Source organism: Pteropus medius, unplaced genomic scaffold (genome assembly GCF_902729225.1).
Source record: "Pteropus medius unplaced genomic scaffold, Ma_sr-lr_union100, whole genome shotgun sequence".
In the NCBI taxonomy this organism is placed as follows: domain Eukaryota; kingdom Metazoa; phylum Chordata; class Mammalia; order Chiroptera; family Pteropodidae; genus Pteropus; species Pteropus medius.
This window is the reverse complement of record NW_024352841.1, coordinates 501,606-521,680: the sequence shown is the minus strand read 5'-3', so window position 1 is coordinate 521,680 and position 20,075 is coordinate 501,606. Positions and strand designations below refer to the sequence as shown.

The 20,075-nt window shown below is 41.0% G+C and overlaps 1 protein-coding gene across 3 annotated transcripts in view; it reads right to left on the bottom strand.

Moving 5' to 3' along the window:
- Nucleotides 1-10,689: 10,689 nt before the first annotated feature.
- The window catches only part of ZC4H2 (zinc finger C4H2-type containing), a 71,252-nt gene continuing 61,866 nt past the window's right edge, over nucleotides 10,690-20,075 (bottom strand). For all 3 annotated transcript variants that reach the window (XM_039850271.1, XM_039850273.1, XM_039850270.1), the window contains 4 exons: nucleotides 15,591-15,762; nucleotides 13,833-14,005; nucleotides 12,829-12,991; nucleotides 10,690-11,712 (listed from right to left, as the gene is read on the bottom strand). In XM_039850271.1, coding sequence (XP_039706205.1) covers nucleotides 11,599-11,712; nucleotides 12,829-12,991; nucleotides 13,833-14,005; nucleotides 15,591-15,762 — 622 coding nt within the window. In that variant the 3' untranslated portion in view covers nucleotides 10,690-11,598. The remainder of the gene's footprint in view (nucleotides 11,713-12,828; nucleotides 12,992-13,832; nucleotides 14,006-15,590; nucleotides 15,763-20,075) is intronic.

Sequence of the window (20,075 nt, the reverse complement as noted above, 5' to 3'; positions counted from 1 at the left end):
GAATTTCCTATATTCTGCATTTTGCTGATTGCACCCCTGTGGTGTCATTTAATATGTTCCTCTGTCTCTTGCATTCCTGTAATCTGGTAATTAGATCTAGAAATGTGATCAGATACAGGTTCGACTTATCAACATGGGTATTTCATAGATGTTGAGTGTTCTTCCTTTCTTAGGTGATTCTGAGGTACCCAGTCCATGAACCAGCATTCGGAAACCATGGATTTTGAATGACTTCAAAATACTATTATTTTGAAGTTAGGAATATTGAAGCCTAGAGAGAAGATGGAACCCACACAAGATCTCACAGGAAGTTAGTGGCAGCTATAAAAACATAATTCTATTTTAAGTTCATTATAGCACCAGATCCTGGGGCTAGATGGATCCTCAAAATGTCATCCAGTTTAGCCCTTAAGGCAGAGATCATATAATCAGCTTCTCAGCTCAACATTTAGGTCATAAAGTAGCCTCAATATTGGAAAAAGTTTTTAAGTCTTACCCTAAACTGCTGTCAGAATATAAAAAGGAAGATTCAGGTTATCTGAACTCTGGCTAATCTTTTGGGGAAGCTCTTGCTGAGAATGACATCATAACGTTGTCATCCCAATGCTGTCTCCTGGCATATTCTTAGTCATGGTCCAAGAACATAAATAGACTTACAGAGAACACATATTTTGTTACTGGACACACACACACACACGCAATACACTATCATCATTTACATTACACACATCGCATTAACAACAGAAATAGAATTTGTTTGTTATAATTTTCAAAAGCACTTTATCACCCATTATACCATTTGATTGTTCCCAAAGCCCTGGTAGGTGTATTAAGCAATAACTACTATCCTCATTTTACATCTGAGTAAATTAAGGCTCAGAAAAGTAAAGTGGCTTACTCTACGTCATAAATTCTTCAGATCTGTTTGACCCCACACTCTTTACATCCTTGGGTCCCTTCCATGTCTTCCCTAAGCCCCTCATGTGCCCACCTGCAGGCTCAAGCTCATCACAGGTCCTGAGCCAGTCCCCATAAAGGTAACAACTAGTCAGCAGCTTCTTCCTCCTAAACAATCAGACTTGGAATTAAGATGTATTGCCAATCAGAGTGCAGCCCAGGGCAGTAAGTAATAACAGCTACCATTTATTGAGCACCTACTATCTCCTAAGTATTCTTCTAAGCTTTGAATGGACGCTTCAAAACACTATTTCCCACACTTTACAGAAAAGAAGAATGAGGCTTAAAAGAGATTATTGACTCGTTCAAAGTCACACAATCAATAAGTGGAAGATACAAGATTCAAACTCAGATCAACCTAACTTTAAACTTCCTACTCCCCTTCCTACGCTGCTTTAACATATGCAATTCTGAGCACTCATGTGGCCTCTAAGTGATATCCCTCACTCCTCATCACTGAGGAAACATGAAAGGAAAGTGATGAGGGGCTAACTGTGTAGTGCTAAAGGCCTAGATGAAGTTAGGGTCTATGAGCGTTAAGCATGGCCAGGCTACACAAGGCTGGGAGGTGGTCCCAGCGCATTTGGGTGCCCAGGACAACAGCAGCATTTATCCTTGACTTGAGGTTCTCTAGGCAGTATGGAAGAAGAATAGGGACAAGAATTGCTGAAGGTATTGGCAAGTGAATTTTTGAAGCAATGGACCAGGAGGTCTAGGCTGGAGAAGTAAGGCAAGTTGGGGTAGATGGACCTGGAGAGGGTCCCAGGCCTGAGTAGCTGAGCAGAAAGAACTGAGAGAAAGAAGAGGGAGATTGGTAAACATAGTAGAGGTGTGAGGAACAGAAAGGGGACACAGAGTCATAAGATTTCAGAGGCAGAGTGCTTTGGGGTATGGACAGATCTGGCAATTGGGAGTTGAGATGGTGCACAGAAGAAGGTCCAACAGGCTTGATCTGTAACTGAAGGGAACCAATCCATTTTCTTAAGATCTGAGCAAGCAATAAAGACCATCCTGCACCTGGAAAGAGTTCATCTTCATTCTTTCTAGATGGTATATGGGGCTGGGTTTCCCCCAAAACATAGTTGGCTTGTCCCAGGGGGATGAGCTCTTTTATGGCAGACTTCCGATCACAGCTCACTGGCATACAGCAACAATGGCCAGAGACTTTATTTGGTCATGTTAGGAAAAGGACCATTTAGGAATACACCAGAGAAGAGGGGATCCAGGCAAAGGACATCTAGCTGTTTAAATGAATCAGGACAAAGGTGGCATCAGGAGCCTCTAATAGGCTGGAACTCAGGAGGAGACCTCAGTCCTAGCTTTGCCTCTGTAATGGACTGATTTATGACCTTGTGCCAGTTCCCTCTCCTCTCTGGGTTTAATGTTCTCATTACTATAAGGATCAATTAGACTGAATGACTCTAAGTATCTTTCCAGGTCTAAGTTCCTAGACTTGAATCTAACAAGGGATCAGCTGTGTAAGGAATGGGATCTAATTTCTGGCAAGTTATTAAAAGAATTTGAATAACTTAAAAGGATTTAAATGGGATCACAGGGATAATTGAATTTATCTTTGAAGATTTAAGGCAAGGGTCCCCAACACCTAGGCTGTGGACAATTACAAGTCCATGGCCTGTTAAGAACCAGGCCACACAGCAGAAGGTGAGCGACGGGCAAGTGCATGAAGATTCATCTGTATTTGCAGCTGCTCCCCAGTGCCTCAGCTCCACCTCAGATTATCAGGCATTAGATTCTCATAGGAGCACCAGTCCCGATGCTACCAGGCATTAGATTCTCATACGAGTACCAGTACTGGTGCTAAAATGTTTGGGGACTGCTGCTTTAGGGTGTGCTGAGATTTGCTCCCATGGTGGAATGGGAATAGCTGCTGAATTTCTTCATGCTGAGGTTGATCAAGCTGGTTAGAAAACATAGTGGAGGTTGCTAAGAGCTCTAGAGTTGAATACCTATCGTATCCTCTGGCTCTCAGGCAAAACTGAAACTGGATTTTCTTCCTCTCTCCTTCTTCCAACCCTGAACATCAGAAAAAGAAGGATGAATATGTGTAAATGAATATTTAGAAGATGGACTAAATAGATGTGTTATGAGACCTCATTAATCTTCCAGTAATCACCCTTCAGCTGGCATTCCAGCATAGCCTTAGGTCCTCCCACCTCACTCAATACCTCCACCATGATTGTGGTGATCATGACTCATCCTGCATGATGCTCCTGGGGAAATTCAAAAGAGAGTTTAGAGGGTTTCTAGAGTTGCTTACTTGTGTACAGGGGGAAATTTTTTTCAAAGGCAAGATCTGGAATCAACCTGGATGTCTACCAGCTTCTATCTCCCTGCCACCAAATGCCAAAGCAGAGCCAGAGAGGATAAGGGTTGAGAGATATTGGGCATTTCCAGCCAGAACTGTACCATTGTTTGGCCGGGGTGGTGACTGTCATGATGGGAAGCAGGGCAGGGGAAGAGGAAATGAGAGTAGACGTCCGATTAACATTCCCTTCATAAGACAAGGCCAGGACTGACCCAGCTTGTCTAGAAAGTCTAGTGACTGAGGTCAAATTTGTATTTAGAGAGGCCACAAGCAGAACACAAAGCACCAAGGCAGCATGCCAAGGGATGAGCTGAGGTCCTAGCATTGCTCAATAACTCCAAATCTCAAGGCCCAAGGAGGACTAGAGGTAGAATCAAGGCCAAAAATTAAGACAGTGGGACCCCAAAAGGATGAAATTGAAGCAAATGTAGATCAGGAACAAGTAGGGAATACTGCAGAGGCTTGTCATAAACAGGTTATAAACATTTATGAGGCATGGGGAGTCTAGTTTGTGCGTTTCTTCAGTTGGCTTAAATGGTCAGAACAAAAATGGAGTACCCCTATCTCCAACACATACATGTTATTTCCTGGCAGGGGCTGGCCCTGGATTTCCATGGCTTTATTGGTAAAGGTATTTAATGGGTTCATAGATATTCTTGAGATGGAAGACAGCTTTTTACAAGCTTTTATCTTGCCCGTAACTTTTTACTGCACCAGAAATTGGGGCTGACTATGGTGCTAGTGGAAGTTCATATTTCTTCCATTCTGCTTTCTAGTTCTCTATCTCAATAAGCTGGGGCTAGACACAGGGCTAGAAGATGAGGGATGTGCTCTAGTGGTGCAGCAGCTGTGGCAGATAAAGTGAGTCTTCATAGATATTGGCAGCTGAAAATAGAATGCTATAGGATTTGTTTCCTTAGTAACTGTTTTACGTTTTTTTGTTCATTTGTTTGTTTTGTTTTGTTTTGTTTTTGCAGGATAGAGGTGATAAAGATGCCCTCTTTAGGGAGATTTTCTTCTCTGGTGTTCAGGGGTGAATGTTGGTTTTACATTATTTATCTATAAACTGCAATTGGTCTTATAGAAATTTTTGAGGTTGTGCTGCTCATGCAAATACTGGCAAACTGTTGGTATTGTGCTGTGGGATTGGGTAGTAGCAGTGGTAAATGCCACCACTGGTTTAGAATGGAGAACAGCAGCCAGTTATGCTCGCAGATTCAGCAGTGGTGAAAAGGTAGAGCAAGCTTACTGCCAGTAAGAACTGTAAATGTTGAGGTACTCTCTTTGTAGGCTCTGACTGTTCCTGGGTTGCAGTTGATAGGCTAGAAAGAGAGAGAAAGAGGGCACTGAACAATACTTTCCAATGTATCATCACTGCTCAATTCTGCTGTGGCTTTAGGACAACACTCAAGTTTGTTACTAAGTTCATGGTGACTGTATCCAGGAGCACTCTGCAAACTTAGGCAAGAAACCTAACCACTTTGTGTTTCAGATTTTGTAAAATGGGGATATTAATAGCATGTAACTTTCCAGACTGCTGTGAAGGTTAAATGTGAGCATTGTGTGAAGCACATGTTTCAGTTCTTAGACCATAGCAAATGCTTGCTCAATAAAGAGAAGCTATTATACTTTGGCTCTTTCAGATCTATCTTCACCCCTATGCATTTGTCACAGAGGAAAATATATTAGAATGCATTAGGCCAAATGCAGAGCCATCTAAAGTCCTGGCAATCAATATTTTTTTAAGGAAGGTAAGTGCCCTGTCACAGTAGCATTAGGCAGAAGGAGTGCACATAACTGTAGGCTTCTATTGAGACCACATAAGCAGACATTTTTATCTTTGGGGACCCTCAAGTTGGCTCTTCACTTTTCCCAGGTGCTGCTGATGCAAGGCAGGACAGAACAAATTTCCCCAAGCTGGTGGGGGGAGTCCAGGCCCTGCACCAAGAGCAAAAGAGGGTCCTTTGGTGGAGAGTGTGGAAAGAATTCAACACACAAGCCAAAGGTAATAGTCAAAGGGAAAATTTATTAGAAAAGGGGTAACACTCGATAGATTGTGGTCTCCTCTCAGAGGCAGAGAGTGAGAGGGACAGTGAAAGAGACAGAGGAACAGAATAAAGGCACTGAGAATGACTCAGAGGGACAGAGACAATAGAGACGAGGAGTGAGAGAGAGAAAAGGCACTGAGAGAGACCCTAAGTGTTCAGGGAATTCAGTTTATATGTCATTCTTTAGTTTCCATTTCCTTTGATATAGACATACAGTGAGGAAGGAGAAGAGTATATAGTGTGAAAAGGTAAGAATATATAGAGGGGAAAATGGTGGTAAACACACAATAGAATATACAGATGTCAAATTATAATGTACACTCGAAAATTATAGAATTATATTAACCAATGTTACCTCAATAAACTTAATTAAAAAAAAAATAGAGTGAAAGTCCTGCTGGCAGTTCCCAGACTTTAATCCATAGGTTCCCCAAGGTTTTACCCATAAGGAATGACTCTTGGTTCCTGTTTCCCCTTCACAGGTGTGCAGAATGGGTTGTTAGCAATCCCAGCAGAAATCTTCCTTTGTTCTGAAGGTGTCCTTCTGGCCTGGCTGCAGGGCTGATAAGCATATTGAAGTCTCTGAATGCGGCTTGATTAACATTTTAGTTCTCTTGCCTCCTCCCTACATTACTGCCAGATAAGGATATCTGTTCTTTTTTTCTTTTTGGATAAATATAACCATCTGCCTGCTGTAGAAGCATCACTTCTGCTTTCTGGATGGAACTCAGATGCTTCTTGGTGGGCATAGCAGTTACTTGGTCAGAATGTGGAAGGATGTCTGGAGTTGAGGCTAGCAGTAGGACTTGGAGATCAAGGGTAGTGCCTCAGTGCCCTTGTAAATGTCAGGGGTATGAGATTTCAAGATTGAAAGGCTAGGATTGCAGTGATGTATGGAGAAGAAAGCAGTAGACATACCTGCCACTGCACTGGGTATGCACAGCAATGTGGGAAAGGTTCTGTAACAGATGTACTTTATCACCAGCAGGGGGCAGCTTCTGTCCAAATGGTGGAGTGAATGGATCAGGGTTAGATATCAAACTGCCAGAGCCCTTGAGTATGGTATGACATGAATTAGAAATAATAGATGATAGCTACCCTTAGCACTACCAGAAAAACAAAACAAAATAGAGACTCATAGCACAGCTGGGCCCAAAAGTGCAGTAGAGTGACCAACCATCTCAGTTTGCTGAGGGGTTTCTCAGGATGTAGGACTATCAATTCTAAAACCAAACTAGTTCTGGGAAAACAAAGACAAGTCGGTCACGCTAAATGGGAGAGCAGAGCTGTCACTCTCACTCCATTGCGGTCAGTGAAATGCTACACCGATTTTACAAGAGGTCACATTATAAAGTGGGAATGCTAGGGAACAAACCGAGGCTTTTAGGGAAAGGAATAACATTATCAGATAGATATTTTATCTCTTCAATATTTTATTACATAAAAATTTAAATATACAGCAAATTTTATATATAACACCCATAGGCCCCCACCTAAATTCTACAATTAGCATTCTACTGGATATATTTTATCATATATCTCACCTTCTATTCATCTATTAATCCATCTAACTTTTGATGCACCTCAAATAAATTGCAGACACAAGTACACTATTTTACACATTTTTGTGGTTTAGTGGAGTCAGACAGACCCAAATTTGAAGGCACTCGACTTCCACTAGCCTCAGTTTTCTCATCTTTAAGTTGATGACACTGGGTATTGCTAGGAAGATTTGATTTCTCTTCTTTGTTTATCAAACACTTAAGTAAAGTTTTCTATGTGAACTTTATAAATGTTCTCATTTAATCCTCATAACAATCTAATGAAGTAAATTCTATTATAACTCTCATTGTATAGATGAGGTTTCAAGAATTTAGTGAGCCCACTGAAGGTCACACAGTTAGCGATTGGCATTTCTGAGAGTTGAACTCAGCCTCTCTAACTTTAGAATCCATACTCTAAGTCACTGCACTATTTTGCCTCCTATGTGTGATGAAGTATGGGAAAGAACTAAGCACAGTGCCCACTAAATTATGGGCAACCATTGAATGGTGATCCTCCCCTTCTTCATTTTTAAATTTTTCTCCAAAACCCCACAGAGCAAGTATTCTCTCCAGTTTTCAGATGAGGAAACTGAAGATTGACGAAGTTTGATGACTTGTTCAAGAATACACTGTTAAGAAATAAAGGAATTGGGATTTGAACCCGGAGACAACTGGCTCCTGGGTCAGTGTCATTTCCCTGTACTATGCAGTGCAGAAGCCACTAAAGTGTACACGAGCCTAGACAACCTATGGGAAATTCTTGTTTAGGAATGGTCTTCTCTCCCCAGCCACAAGCAGAAAAAATGTGGTAGAAAAGGGGATTTCTGCCTAGTTCTCAGGAGGGCCTTGTGTCTTTTGCAACCATTAAACAGACTCAGTGGCAGATGGCAGCAGAGCCTGAGTCTCATCAAGCTCCCAGAAAGGAACCATGACTTTCAGCTATCACTTTTCCCTCTATGGGCAGTCCTGCAGGGGGCAATCCTTTCCTTTCCTATTGTACCCTTTCCTCTCTCTCCCTCCTCTTTTCTCTTCCTCCTCCTTCCTTCATCATCATCATCTTTGGCCTCTCAGGAAGGCAGTCATATTCAATGTCATTTTCTTTCTCATAGTTTCCATTTACTGAATGTTTTTCATCAGGTGCTGTTCTAGGCACTTTACATGTATTGGCTCATTTAACCATCACAACAATGCTATGAGAGAACTACTATTCCTTCCTCACATATGAGAAAAGAGAGACCCAAAGAGATTAAATAATTAACCTAAGGGCACTCAGCCCTGAATTAACAGACTTCCCAGAGGTCACCTTGCAAGATGCTGATGGTTGCAAAGAAGTTGAGGGCATAACAGTAACAAGAGATTGGATTTTAAAAGCATAATTGCTAAAATTGCCTGGCCTCCCCCTGTGAAGCAAGCTATCCTCAGTGTAAAAGCAACAGCCTCTGGCACAAAACATGCATACAGTTTATCCTCACTGTGTCAAATATGTAAAGAGGGACCCAGACGTGTTGTTCCCAGATTGGAATGCGTAGGTTCTAGTTATGGCTTTTCTCTTAACTTGCCATGTGACCTTGGGAGAGTCAGTTCTCGATCTGGGTCTGTAAAATGTGAATGATAATAATGTGTGATTTACTACTAGTCGTGTTATTAACATAAGCATCAAATGAGAACGTTGAAGAAGGTGCTTTATGTGTAAAGTATTTTACCAATAAAACAAATAACTTCACTTACTCTCCTTATCTCTCCTCCATCCCACTTGTCTTCTTTCACTCTATTTTTGTACTTTCTCTTTCCTTCTTTATTCTCTTAAACAGATCTGGGAATTACCTACAGCACTGCACTTAGGCTGAAGGAACACAGGCTACAGAAGCAGACAAATATAGATCTCACTCCTGCCTTTCCCCTTCCTAGTTATTTGTTGGGCAATTAATTTACACTTTTGAGCCTCAGTTTTACCATCTATAAAAATGGACATACGTAACACCTTCCTTACAAGGCTGTTGCTGGAAGATGTGGTTGATTATCTGCAAATATGGCCAACAAGTCTTCTCATCTGTGACATGCATGCAGCTTCTCCCATCAAAAGGTGGAGTCTCTTTGCCCCACTCCTTAAATCTGGGCTGGCTCTGTAACTTGCTTTGACCAACAGAGTACAGCAGCAGTATTGTTGTATGACTTCTGGACTTATGCCACAAAAAATCTGCGGCTTTGATTCTTACTCCCTTGGAAGCCTTCTGCCACATTAAAAAAAAAAAAAAAGTCTGGCTATTCTACTTGGAGAGAGAGGCCAAATGGAGAAAGAGAAGATAAAATAGCATAAAGCGAGGTGTGGGGCTCAGCCATCCCACAGCTTTTTCAGCCACTACAGCTGAGGTGTTAGATAAGAGTGCAGACATCTGGGATCCTCCAGCCCCATCCAAACTGTCTGAGGCAAAACCACATGTAATAGAACTGTCATTCCAAGCAAGTTCTGCCCAAATTGCAGAATCACAAGCAAACAAATGGTGATTGTTTTAAGGCACTGAGTTTTGGGGTGGTTTGTTTCACAATAGATAAATGAACTGGGAAAACTAAATGAGATAGTATACTCCACCCAGTGGCTGGCAGATGTAGGTGCTCAAGAAACAAGTGTTCCCTTGCTACTAAGACCTGATCCTGGGAAATAACTGACCTGACCAGTGGTGCTGCAACCTAATTGGCAAATCTGACCTCCAGTGTGCCACAGATGCAAAGCAATAAATACTACTCCTATACTTTACAGAAACCTACAGAGGCCTATACAGGTTAAGGTGTACTCCAAGTCACACAGCTGAATGTCTTCCCTTTGCCCAGAGTGAGCCTGGGCCATCTCAAAAGCAGGTATGTAGCTGAACAAAATCTTGAATGATAATGTCAGGTAAGATGAATAACATTTCTTTTGACTAGTCAGCCAATCTACCTGATACCAGAGGCACAAACTTATTGAAAGCTTACTATGGCATTGCTCACAATAACCCCAGAAGTAGGTACTATTATTTTTTCCATTTATTAGATGAGGACACTGAGGCACAGATTTTTTTTTAGTTGTTGGGTTTCTTGGGAGCATTAGGACAGTTTACTGTTCAGGATATTAATTAGGAAGCCCTGAGATCAACACTTGTAGAAAAGAAGAGAAGAGAAGAGAAGGAGGCAGAATTGGAAGAGTGAGCTGTTGAACTGCAACACAGCCTTAATGGAAATCTCAGTCCACCCTAGGGAAAGCTTTGAAGCTGGAATAGCCCTTCCCAGTTGTTCTCTATTCTATCTCTACAAGAAACCAGGCCTTTATATTCCTGCATTAGTCACTAGACCCCTAGTACCAGATTTCTAGTCCAGAGTTATTTTAACTACTCCTATCATCAAGGCATTCCAAAGAGGAAGAAAGCTTAAAAAAGGATTATAGATAAAAAGTAGAAAAAAATGGTCTCTGAAGCCAGACTAATCTGGGTTCAGTTACTGAAATGTCTCTTGCTAGAAGTTTGTTTAACTATGGACAAGTTATTTAACTTCTCTGAACTTCAGTTTACTTTTCTGGAAAAATGGCAATAAGAATACTTAGCTTTAAAAGTTGTTTTGAAAATCAAATATAATCATTTATATCAAGCATCTTGAATAAAGGCCTGACAAAGAGTAAGTACTGAATAAATGGAAATTATAATAAGATAAACTATTGTGCAGTAGTGTGCCTGGTTTCCTCATTTGTAAGTGGGCGTGAATAAGAATGAAGAAGAGCTACCCAGAAAGAGAAAGGGCATTACATCTTTTCTATTACTTGGTACTTATAGGCACTCAGTCAGCCTTTACTTCAAAGAACAAATGTTTATTTAAAAGGATTTGTACAGACATAACACTCTTACTTTCAAAGAGCAGAGGAATCTCTTATATTATGAACACAGACACTGTGGCAACTTAAACTTGCAGTTAAAGAAGGAAGGAAAAATATCTCTCCCTCCCCAGCCAGGGACTGAGACCTAGAGCTAAAACTTTTTCAGTCAGCCAACCCCTATCTCTGTCCCTTGAGTCACTGTGGGGAACTTCTACTACTGATTTGCAAAACTTAGGATTATGGGAGAAAGGCCTGCAGATCTCAGGATCTCCAGATACACAGCCTGGTACCTGAGAACTTTTGTATATCTAGGAGACTGAGGATGGGTGTAGGGTAGTGAACTCTATAATAACAGCCAGGCCTCCACAAATAATATAAAAAAGAGGGCTTTTCCAAGTTACCTCTGGGCCTTGATTTGAGATGACCTTAGGGCAAACATAGGCACCAAGCCTACTGGAAAGTCCAGCTAGAAGACTAAGGCAAAAGTACAGGGAGGGGACACACTGGAGCCTTTACGTGAAATAAGATATGGCTCTCCCCCAATCCTCAGACCTTAGTCCCAGGCCTCAGGCATAAGAGACAGAGAATTACATCTGGGCCTTCTGCCCTTCCTTTAGCTCCAAACAAGGGCAGGGGTTGAAATGTAGGGAGAAAGAAGGGATCATCAGATACACTTTCATTAGCACCTGAATCACATCTCTTCCTAAACTAAACCCCAATATCAGAAAGAAATAAGAACAAAGTGAGCAATCGGTTGTGTGCTTTTATCACATTAAACAGGAAACTTGGTAGAGGTGGGGAAGGGTTGTTTCACATTAGGAGATCAATCACTGGCCAAGGGAAGGGTTATGAGCAGCAGAGCTCCATGTGTTCTCCCTCTCTTCATTCATCTTGCTTCCGTTTTGGCTTTTTGGGGTTCCGGGACCGACTCTTAGCTTTGCACAGAGGGCATATAGGTGCATTCCGGTGAATTTGCTGGTGACATGACAAGCAGGCCTGGTGGGGTACACAGGACAAAGAAAGTTAGTAGTCAGATTTTTCTAGTCTGTGCTTCAGCCTTCTGATCCCCATGGGTCCAGAAAGCAATAGTGCTTTTTCTCCCAACAGGAAGGAGCAGTAATCAGTGAGTGAGACTCAAGTAGAGAGATCAGCGCTGGATATAAGTAATGTAAAAGATATAAGGGAGTAAGGGTCAAAAAGGGGTATTGAGGGAAAACATCCAAAACTTGGAAATAAGGCAAAATGAGAATTGCGTATCCATTTAGCATTATACTGGAACATGGTTTAACAAGCCCACTTAAGGATCAATTCTCTAGGACAGGATATCAGTAGATTTTTTTTGTAAAGGCCAAAATAGTAAATATTTTAGACTTTTTGAGTTATATGGTCTTAGTTGTAACTACTCAATACCAACCGTTTTACATGAAAGAATCTATAGACAATATATAAACAGGTATGCGTGTTGGCCAATAAAACTTTATTTGCAAATCAGGGAGCAGTTCAAACTTGGCCCGTGGGCTCTAGTTTGCTGGCCCCTGCTCTAGGAGAATGTCCCTTTGTTTGACTATTTACTATTGATCAGGGCCCAGATGCTGCGACTTATACTGATAAGCTATGAATGTTTTTTGCCCAATAGAGATGCAGACTATTTCTGTTATAAAGAAAAGATAATCACAAAGGTTATAGTTTAATTGCCCTGTGGGACATTAACCAGTTCTGTATTTAACTTTGCAAACTTATTTCAGCATTCCTTTCTTTTCCTGACTACATAATTATCTGTTCCTCAAATGCTCTTGGAACCAGCTTTGTAATCCTGCTGGCTCCCTCATTAATGATATATGCTTATTATATTTTTGTACAAGTCATGTTTCTAACTTTTTGAAAATTATACTTTAGCAGACACTGCCAATCTCCCTGCATTCTAACTCCTCTGAGAATGTGAGGCAACAAAACCAGCAGGTCTACTCCAACACATATACCATACTCTTCTGTGTCCCAAGCAAAGGATGTTTTAGAAAGGTCTCAAATAAATAAGGCCAATATCTTCCAGCCTTCCATGGAGCTGCTTAAGCATAACTTGCTTCTTCTACAGCCCCTATGCAGCTCACTCACCTTCATAGGTGGGGGCTGCTGCCTGAAGGTGGCTGTTTGTCGAGTGTCCTGCTTCCTAGCCACTTGAAGTTGTTGGGCGGCAGCGGCTGCAGCGGCCAGGGACTCAGGGATGGGGGGCTCCTGAGGCTCCGTCTGCCACTCTGCTTTCTGCTTCTCAAAGTAACTTTGGAGATGAGAGACATTAGCTGGATCATTCTGAAAACAAGGAGAACCTTTCCCCTCTTAAGAACTCCATGCCACAGAATCAAAGGAGTTGGATTATGGCTCACTATAGAAAGTTCCTACACCCTCCCCAACACAAGGTTCTTCTCTCTTGGTACCAGATCCATTGTCTGCTGGGAAGATAATCATCCTGTTCTTTGGCTCTGACAGATCCAGAAATAAAGAAATCCCAAGGTTAGCAATGTCCCCAGAGGTTATTCACCTACCCTCAATCCCATGTTCCTTTGCAGTATTTCTATTAAGTGTCCTCAGGCTTCTACCGACATACTTCTAGGAATAACAAACTCACCACTTCCACTTGCTCTGACTTAAGGAAGTGTGTTTCCTTCTACCGAACTGAACTTTGTCTCTCTGTAAGGTAAGCCTACTTCTTAACTCTGGGTCTTAAGATGAAGTAAGTGGCTAGTCCCTGGAGATCATGAAAGCTCAGCCTTCTGTGTTTTCAAAGGTTTCTGGACATCTCTTCTAGACAGTGACTTGGGAATTGACCTCTTAAGAGTATAGCCACAACAAACACAGACACACACACACACAGACACACACGAAGAGTCTTGTATTATTAAAATTACACAAAGAATTTTAAAAGCTATCTAGTAATTCTAGTTGAATCATCATTCTTTTGATGTAACAGCCCAGCACAGAGGAATGTCCAAGGTCATACAAAGAGTCAGCCACTGATAGGTTTGGGGTTATAACTGGGTACCCTGACATTCAGACCAGGCTCTGTATATGCGTGTGTTTGTGTGTGGTGTCTGTTGCAGGGATGGGGGCGGGCAGCTTACTCCAAGGAGAGCTTTTCCTCCTCTTCACATAGGTCAGGGAGCCTCTGCAGGCCCAGAGTCATGCGCAGGGCATCCACATGTTCCTTTAGTGGCTTATACTCATCATGTAGCCGCCGGGTAGACTCTAGCAGCTTGTTTAGGTCATTCTCAGATTGTTTGATGGTATTTTCCATCTGGAACACAGAGTGAGGTAGTAACAGAGAAAAGACCCCAAAATTCTTGACAAGGCTATACAGATGAGTGGATAATAGCACAGGTTCCAGAGCTAGACCAATATGTGCTCAAGTCCTCAATCTGCTATGCATCGTATATGACTCTTGACAAGCCTCAGTTTCTTCATCTATATAATGGTGATAATAATAGTATCTACCTCATATAATCTTGGTGAAGAGTCAATGATTATATTTACATAAAGCTCTCAGTACAGGGACTAACACAGAGTAAAGACTCAATAAATGGCATGTATTATATAAATATAGCACCTGGGAGATGGAATGGCCTTTAGAGCTCATTTAGTAGACCCTGCCACCATTTTACAGATCAGGAAACTGAGACTCAGAGAGAGGAAACTTCCTCAGAGAAATATTTCTTAGGGGTAGAGCCTAGATAAAAACTCAGGGTTTCTGCCACCCAAGCTAGCGGCCTTTCCTCTAGATCAATGATTCTCAAAATGTGGTCACCATATCAGCAGCATCAGGATCACCTGGGAACTCATTAGGAATACACATTCTCAGGCACAAGCCCAGCCACATGGAATCAGAAACTCTAGGGTGGAATCTAACAATCAGCTTTAACAGGCCCTCCAGGTGATTCTCAATCATGTTCAAGTTTGAGATCTATTGGCCTAGATTCTTAGCTCCTCTGTGGCTAATATCTTGTTCATTTCATTGGCTCTGTATCCTTGGGTTATCTGGCAGCAGAAATGCCAACTCCTCATAAGACCTTGGAATCCTGTGATCTTATGACACAGAAAATCCCAAATACCTACTGTCCAAATTGCATTCATATTTCCTTTAAAAACCTAGGCCTGGCAAAATTAGGAAATAAGTATTGGCACAGAAATGACTTTCCCAAGAATAGATATTTAACTCATTCAAATGTAATTAAAAAAAAAAAAGAAAAAGACTTCTCATTGTCATAAGCTCTAAGAGTTGGAAAGGATCTTATAGGTCAACACCTCCAACATTTCTCTTGGTGAAGGAATCGTCAATACTGCAGCCCAGACAGGTGATCATTCAGACTTTGAGCAATTCCAAAAAGTTCGGAACTTATCACCTTAGCAGACAGTTCATTCTTCATGTTCCAAGAATCTCCAAAAGAGAGACTCTCATGAGGGGTCCCACTTTTGCAGACCAGCAGAAATAATTTATTTGGCCCAGTTAGAAGTTTGGAGACCTTTAGGCTAGACCCCATAGGCAACTGCCTGTTCTGCTTTTCACCAAGACTAGCTCCTAACTCCCAGACTCCCAGAATAAGCACATCAGAGCTGAAAGAGACCTCAGAGGTGACTGAATCCCTCTCATAGTACAAAAAGGCAAAATGAAGCCCAGAAAGAAGAAGGGATTTATCCAGTGATACACAGTCTATCAGTAAAAGAGCCAAAGTGGGATCTCAGAAGTCCTGGATTCTTCAATTCCACCACAGCCTGATGTCTACTTCCCCAAGCTAGCCACAGCAACTTAAAGAAAGACTACAGCACTCACTATTACTTATTCCTCAAAGAGCCCAGAGGTAGGCTTCAGGCAGCTAGCTACATACCACATTGATGTCAGCATGGATCAGTCGGAGCTCCTCCACGTGGGCCATCTTCTCCTGTAGCAGGAGGTCCATCTCCTGCTTGTATTCCTTCAGGTGTCTCTCCTCTGATTCAAGGGCCTCAAACTCAGCCTTCAAACGGGCCTTAATCTTCTCCATTTGCATGGTCTTGTTCCTGCAATTCCCCAAAACCAGGATACATATCGGGAGGAGAAGGGAGGAAAATGAGAATGGAGTACAGAATTAGCCTCTGAGCCAGGGCTCTTCCTAAGCCATCTTTCTAAGCTTGCCTCTCTCCAAGCAGAGCCAACATGAATCCATCCTTAAAAAGTTAGGTGAGTCTTTCATCTAAAATAAAACATCATTGGTTCTCAAATGGATATAATTTTGTTCTTTATGGGACATTTGCAAACATTGGACAGGTTTTTAGCTCCCACCCCAGATGCTAACCATAACCTCTTGAGAACCTCTAGAGCAGTACTATCCATTAAATTTTCTACAATAAAGGAAAGGTTTTGTATCTATACTTTCCAATACAGCCACTAGGCACATGTAATTAGTGAGCATTTGAAATGTGGCTAGTACAACTGATAAACTGAATTTCGAATTTTATTTAATTTTAATTAATCAAACTTTAAATTTAAACAGTCACATGTGGTTATTGGCTTTTATGTTGGACAACATGGCTCTATAAAGTCCACTCATCATTTCCAGAACAGGAAGAAGAAAAGAACTGTAGCTCATTTCTTAGAAAAATAAAACCTGTTTCTCATTGTTATATATCAATTGCCTACCCTCTGACTCAGTAATCCACACCTGAGAATTTATTCTAAGGAAATAATTCAAGGAAGCAAAAAAGTTAATATACAGGAATGTGATTTCTGGGTTATTGGCAAAACTGGAATATTTGGCAGCCATTAAAAAGAATCATTATGAAAACTTGTGACATGAAAAATACTGAAGATATGCTATGCAGTCAAAAAGTATACATGTTAAGATTGCAATTTCGAAATATACGTGCATGTGACTAAACAAGAAAAGGCATCAGCAGGGTACACTTGTAAGGATCTTTAAGACCATTTGAGTGCTCACTTTGGCAGCACATACACTAAGTGAAGTCTGCCTAAGTGACAAGGTCACAAAAATTTGGAAGGAGGCCCCTCCAGGGTACATTGTTATCCTTACACTGGCTCTCTACTTTCTGGTTCTCAAGTATCGCCTAGCCATTGTCCATTCCTCAGATTTGGCATCTCATTTTTTCTTCCTCAGTAGCTGGCTTTATCCTCTGCTCCATCCCATCCCATGGGGGCTCTTGCTCCACACCCTAGACTCTGCCCTCTGACCACAGCCTGCTTTAGTCTTCTGTCTCTCTCTCCCTTCTCAATATTGCCTGTGGCTCCTGTATCATAAGGTAGCTGTCGATGACAGAAGCATAGAAAGAATTGTTTGGGTAGGATCATGTGGGAAAATTTTCATTCTATATTCAAAAATTTATTTCCATGTCATTATATTGTTTTTACCTTAAGAAGGCATAAAAATGTAGACATTATTATACCATCTGTAAAGAAGAAAATTGAGGTTCAGGGTATTAACTTACCCAAGACCACAGAGCTAGCAAAAAGGACATTGAGATTTAAGCCCAGGATGGACTCTCTAACATCACCCATTACTCCACACTGCCTGAGTGGGGTTACCCAGGCTAAAGAGCATAAAGATATTAAGGGTTCTTGGTCAATTAATTAACTATTTAGAACCTCTCCTATCTAGGCTTCGATTCTCTTCTAGATTACATGAAGAGCAATCTAAACTTTGCCTATCCCTACTTCAATTTATAGATGAGAAAACTGAGATTCGGAATGATATAGTGTCTTACTCTAAGTCATACAGCCAGACAGATGGTGGCAATTCTGGGTCTAGAACTCATTTCTGCAAACAGAGCCATACTGTAAAAGAAAAATGAGTTTTAGATTCAGACCTTGGTGTAAATCTTGGTTCTGCCCCGACTAGGTATTTGCCCTTGGACAATAATAATAACAACTATATTTATAGTTTATATTTATTGAGTACCTATTATATACCAATTATAGATAACTTAAATATACATTCATTCAACAAATATTTATGAAACATGTATCATGTGCTATGCATGATACTAGGGATAGAGCAGAGAATAGGATGGTCTGTGAACAAGAAGCTTCATAATGGAGGATAATGGATCCTGAGCGCACTATTACATATAAAGCCATGTGATGAGTAGTAGGGATGAGATGCAGAATGCAACTGAAGGATACAACAAAGGGACTTAACATAGTCTGAGGGACATTAGAGAGTAAAGGAAGAAGTCAGTGGAAGCTTTCTTGAGACCTGAGGATATGATATCTATGCTAAGACCTGGAGAATGAGTAGGAGATAACTGGTAAATGCAGGTGGACACAGAGGAGAGCAGTCCAGGCAGAGAGGATAACATGAACAATGGCTCTGGAGCAGAAAAGAATATGGCACATTAGAGGAACTGAACAAAAGTGTGGCTGGAGCGTCTATTGCAAGAGGGAAGGGGCCTGAGAAGAAACTAGGGAGATTGACAGAATGCTGCCTGGAGATCAGGATGAGGACTTAGGACTTTTATACTTTGGGGAAATGGCAATCATTTTAGAATTTTAAACAGCAGGAGAGTGACATAATCTGATTATTTCACTTCACTTCTCTCAGCCCTCTTACATCAATTCCTCATCAGTAACACAATAATAATAATAGCACCTACTTTGCATGTTATGCGATGAGGGTTAAATAGTCTAAGATATGTAAAGTCCCCAAGCAGAGTATGTGGCACATGATGGTCCACAAGTGATTGTTGAACTTCCCTTCCCTCTCTGCCTAATTCTTTTGCTCTGGTTATCTCCTTTACTTATTTATAAAGAGCCCACAGTGAGTCGGGTGTATGTCTGTATGCATATATGTGTGTGTATGTATGTGTGTGTGCATGAGTGGCAAGGTATATTGTCAGTTACTAAGATTATAATAATAATCATTAGCATGAGCTTTCTCATAATGTCTATATATAAAATGACATTTTATAGGGCTGGGCCAAAACTTCCTAATTTGTAACCAATTCAATTAAGATGTAAGCAACTACTACTACTACTACTACTATTAAATGAAATCAGGGGTGAGAGGTTTTCCCCACTGACACTTCACAGTAATCAGAATAGTATATCCTTCCCAGCTTAGATGAGTGCCTTTTATCTAATCCTCCCTCTATGCCTAATTCTGCTTAAAGGAACCCCATGATGTCAGGCAGGAGGTATTACAATCTCAGATTAAGTCCAAATAAACCAATGGTGTTTTACCTGGTGGGGTCACAATCAAGTGCTGCCTGAAAATGGAAAATCAGAGGCATAAAGCCCTCCTCAAAGCGCCAACTGTATTTCTTCTTTCTGGGGAGCATGGCTGTCACCAAGTCATCCACTGTCCAAGGTGTTTTGGAGCCTTTTTCAATTGTTCACCGTGGAAAGGACTAGAGACCCTGAATAAGGTGCAGAAGGGCCAAGACTCTCGTTTAGGGAAGGGAAACAGTGTTATGAATATGGATTTCAGAAATAGCCTCTATTTGCTGCTATTTCTAAAGTCATTTATTTTTTTGGAGGGGAGGGGGGTGCCTGGCCCATGCTTTAGTGGAAGGACAGCAGTTTTAATGAAAGCTTTGATGGTACTACTGTTACCTCTCAGCAGTGGTGTACCAAGGGCAGGGCAGTGGGAGCTGTCTTTCCTGGCTGCAGACAATAAAGGGGCATATTGTGTGTAGAGAATTAAAAAACACAACTAAAGNTCATTTCTGTAGGATAAATGACCAAGACTGCAATTGCTGGGTTGTATGACAATTGTATCTTTAGTGTTTCAAGGAACTGTCAAACTATTTTCCAGAGCGACTGTATTATTTCACATGCCCGCCAACAATGTATGAGTGGTCCAGTTCCCCCACCTAGCCAGATGTTTTACTTGAACTATTTTAATAGGTAAGTGGTGATGCCTCAAAATGATCTTAAATTGAATTTCTCTAATGGCTAGTGATGTTGAAAATGTTTTCATATACTTATTTGCCATCTGTATATCCTTTTCTATGAAGTGTCTGTGCATGTCTTTGGCCCATTTTCTAATTAGGATTTTTTTTTCTCATACTTGAGTTTTGAGAATTCTTTATATATCCCAGATATGAATCCTTTGTCAGATATGTGGTTTGCAGATATGTTCTGCCAGTCCAGCTTGTCTTTTCATCTTCTTAACCATGCCTTTAGCAGAACATTTAATTTTAGTTTTGCTGAAGTCTAATTTATCAATTTTTTTATAGGTAATGCTTTAGTATCATGTCTAAGACTCTGACAAGCTCTAGGTTCTGCAGATTTTCTTCTATGTTACCTTCTAAAAGTTTTATATTTACATTTTTATCTACAACCCATTATGAGGTTTTTTTTTTTTTTTTTATAAAGCTAT